The 2500-nt window shown below is 45.9% G+C and overlaps 1 protein-coding gene across 2 annotated transcripts in view; it reads left to right on the forward strand.

Moving 5' to 3' along the window:
- Nucleotides 1-2500, forward strand: part of LOC143127769 (phosphofurin acidic cluster sorting protein 2-like) — a 97795-nt gene that overhangs the window by 58111 nt on the left and 37184 nt on the right. For both annotated transcript variants that reach the window (XM_076289467.1, XM_076289476.1), the window contains exon 6: nt 532-623. In XM_076289467.1, coding sequence (XP_076145582.1) covers nt 532-623 — 92 coding nt within the window. The remainder of the gene's footprint in view (nt 1-531; nt 624-2500) is intronic.

Genomic DNA, 2500 nt, shown 5'->3' on the forward strand with positions numbered 1-2500 from the left:
TTCTTACACCTGTGTGTGTGTGTGTGTGTGTGTGTGTGTGTGTGTGTGTGTGTGTGTGTGTGTTAGGGTTGCAACAATTAACTGATTAACCAATTACTTTATTTGTTATTTAATCACTTACATAGTTAGATAATTAAATTAATTGACAACTATGTTGGTTATATGTTGATTGGTTTGTGTTCATTTTTTATCTTTAACTTTAATATTTTCATCTTTACTTCTCTTCGACTGTAAAAATTTTACCGCTTAAACAACAAATCTATTGATCGAGAAAATAATCAGATGAATCGACTATAAAAATAATTGTTAGTTGCTGCTGTGTGCTGTGTGTGTGTGTGTGTGTGTGTGTGTGTGTGTGAGAGAGAAAGAGAGTAGCCGTGAACCCTATTTGTGATTCATTTTTTGAGAGTGCGTGTGTGTGTGTGTGTGTGTGTGTGTGTGTGTGTGTGTGTGTGTGTGTGTGTGTGTGTGTGTTGTGTTGCTGTACCCTGACTGTACCCTGACCTGTCACCTCTCCCTCTCTGGCCCCAGACCGCTCCCCAGACATGGACAACTACTCGGAGGATGACGACGACAGCTACTCCTCGGAGCAGGAGGCCAGTGACGACGCCGCGCAGGCCCAGGTTAGAGCATTCACACATACGGCCTATAGCCTACAGAGCATTCACACATACGGCCTATAGCCTACAGAGCATTCACACATACGGCCTATAGCCTACAGAGCATTCACACATACGGCCTATAGCCTATAGCCTACAGAGCATTCACACATATGGCCTATAGCCTATAGCCTACAGAGCATTCACACATACGGCCTATAGCCTACAGAGCATTCACACATACGGCCTATAGCCTATAGCCTACAGAGCATTCACACATACGGCCTATAGCCTACAGAGCATTCACACATACGGCCTATAGCCTACAGAGCATTCACACATACGGCCTATAGCCTACAGAGCATTCACACATACGGCCTATAGCCTATAGCCTACAGAGCATTCACACATACGGCCTATAGCCTATAGCCTACAGAGCATTCACACATACGGCCTATAGCCTATAGCCTACAGAGCATTCACACATACGGCCTATAGCCTACAGAGCATTCACACATACGGCCTATAGCCTATAGCCTACAGAGCATTCACACATACGGCCTATAGCCTACAGAGCATTCACACATACGGCCTATAGCCTATAGCCTACAGAGCATTCACACATACGGCCTATAGCCTACAGAGCATTCACACATACGGCCTAGAGCCTACAGAGCATTCACACATACGGCCTATAGCCTATAGCCTACAGAGCATTCACACATACGGCCTATAGCCTACAGAACATTCACACATACGGCCTATAGCCTATAGCCTACAGAGCATTCACACATACGGCCTATAGCCTATAGCCTACAGAGCATTCACACTTACGGCCTATAGCCTACAGAGCATTCACACATGGGGCCTATAGCCTACAGAGCATTCACACATACGGCCTATAGCCTACAGAGCATTCACACATGGGGCCTATAGCCTACAGAGCATTCACACATGGGGCCTATAGCCTACAGAGCATTCACACATGGGTTCACACATGGGGCCTATAGCCTACAGAGCATTCACACATACGGCCTATAGCCTACAGAGCATTCACACATGGGGCCTATAGCCTACAGAGCATTCACACATACGGCCTATAGCCTACAGAGCATTCACACATGGGGCCTATAGCCTACAGAGCATTCACACATACGGCCTATAGCCTACAGAGCATTCACACATACGGCCTATAGCCTACATAGCATTCACACATGGGGCCTATAGCCTACAGAGCATTCACACATAGGGCCTATAGCCTATAGCCTACAGAGCATTCACACATGGGGCCTATAGCCTACAGAGCATTCACACATAGGGCCTATAGCCTACAGAGCATTCACACATGGGGCCTATAGCCTACAGAGCATTCACACATGGGGCCTATAGCCTACAGAGCATTCACACATGGGGCATATAACCTACAGAGCATTCACACATGGGGCCTATAGCCTACAGAGCATTCACACATAGGGCCTATAGCGTACAGAGCATTCACACATATGGCCTATAGCCTACAGAGCATTTACACATATGGCCTATGGCCTACAGAGCATTCACACATAGGGCCTATAGCCTACAGAGCATTCACACATAGGGCCTATAGCCGACAGAGCTCTATAGGGCTCAAAAGCCACACGAAACGCAGCGCAACCAAGTTAAAGTATGTAAAATCATTTTGCTGATTGGACACCAAAAGCAAGATTCTCTGCAAACACGTGAGGGACTCCTGTGCTTAGTTTATGCACGGCATTTGCTCATTGCTAGCTGCTAGTCAGTGATTTTAGTTAATTGGTTGCTTTGCTTGATGCCAATTGCCAGTCTATGAAATTAGGGCCCACACAGCCATATGAATCCCTGAAAGACTGCAATTATATTGTATAATATAATTATGATATGAT

Source organism: Alosa pseudoharengus, unplaced genomic scaffold, assembly GCF_046254945.1.
Source record: "Alosa pseudoharengus isolate Yale_2024_CS ecotype anadromous, Long Island Sound unplaced genomic scaffold, YU_APseudo_1.1 YU_APseudo_1.1_scf_1, whole genome shotgun sequence".
Lineage (NCBI taxonomy): Eukaryota > Metazoa > Chordata > Actinopteri > Clupeiformes > Clupeidae > Alosa > Alosa pseudoharengus.